The sequence below is a fragment of the Penaeus monodon genome, chromosome 33 (genome assembly GCF_015228065.2).
Source record: "Penaeus monodon isolate SGIC_2016 chromosome 33, NSTDA_Pmon_1, whole genome shotgun sequence".
Taxonomy (NCBI): domain Eukaryota; kingdom Metazoa; phylum Arthropoda; class Malacostraca; order Decapoda; family Penaeidae; genus Penaeus; species Penaeus monodon.
In genome coordinates this window covers 33,264,514-33,264,973 of record NC_051418.1, presented here as the reverse complement: position 1 = coordinate 33,264,973, position 460 = coordinate 33,264,514, and the positions used below count along the sequence as shown (strand labels likewise).

General features: G+C 49.3%; 1 protein-coding gene across 1 annotated transcript in view; it reads left to right on the top strand.

Annotated features, from left to right (window-relative positions):
• The window catches only part of LOC119594413 (tyrosine-protein kinase Fer-like), a gene marked incomplete in the record, with an annotated part of 99,029 nt that overhangs the window by 590 nt on the left and 97,979 nt on the right, over positions 1-460 (top strand). The window contains 1 exon segment of the mRNA XM_037943474.1: positions 1-221. Coding sequence (XP_037799402.1) covers positions 19-221 — 203 coding nt within the window.

The window sequence follows — 460 nt, the reverse complement described above, 5'->3', positions numbered from 1 at the left end:
GAGCATCTATAGATTCCAATGACAATGAAAAACACGAATTCGAACGGCCGGAGCTCAAGCGGGAGCAGTGGGCGAAGCGGGCACAGCAGGAGCGGGAATGGAAGCGGAAGGAGCAGTAAAAGCGGAAGCAGTAGGAGTAGGAACAGCGACGCGAGGAGGGAGAGCGTGCGACAGGATTCTCTGACATCCTACGGGGACGACGAGTCTGCGAGCTTCAAGAGGTGAGTGTAACGGGATCGGATCCTTTCTTCCGTCTATGATCCCTCTGGTTGTAGGATCTACTTCTCCCCCGTTTGTGGAGAAGGAACAAGAAAAAAGAAAATAATGGAAGGAAAAGGGCGATAAGAAGAAGGGGGGGGGGGGTATTAGAAAGAAAGGGCGGGGAAGAGAACGAAGGAATATAGAAATATGTGTAAATTCGTAATGAGGTAAAACGAAATTAATATGTGCGTTAGTGAGT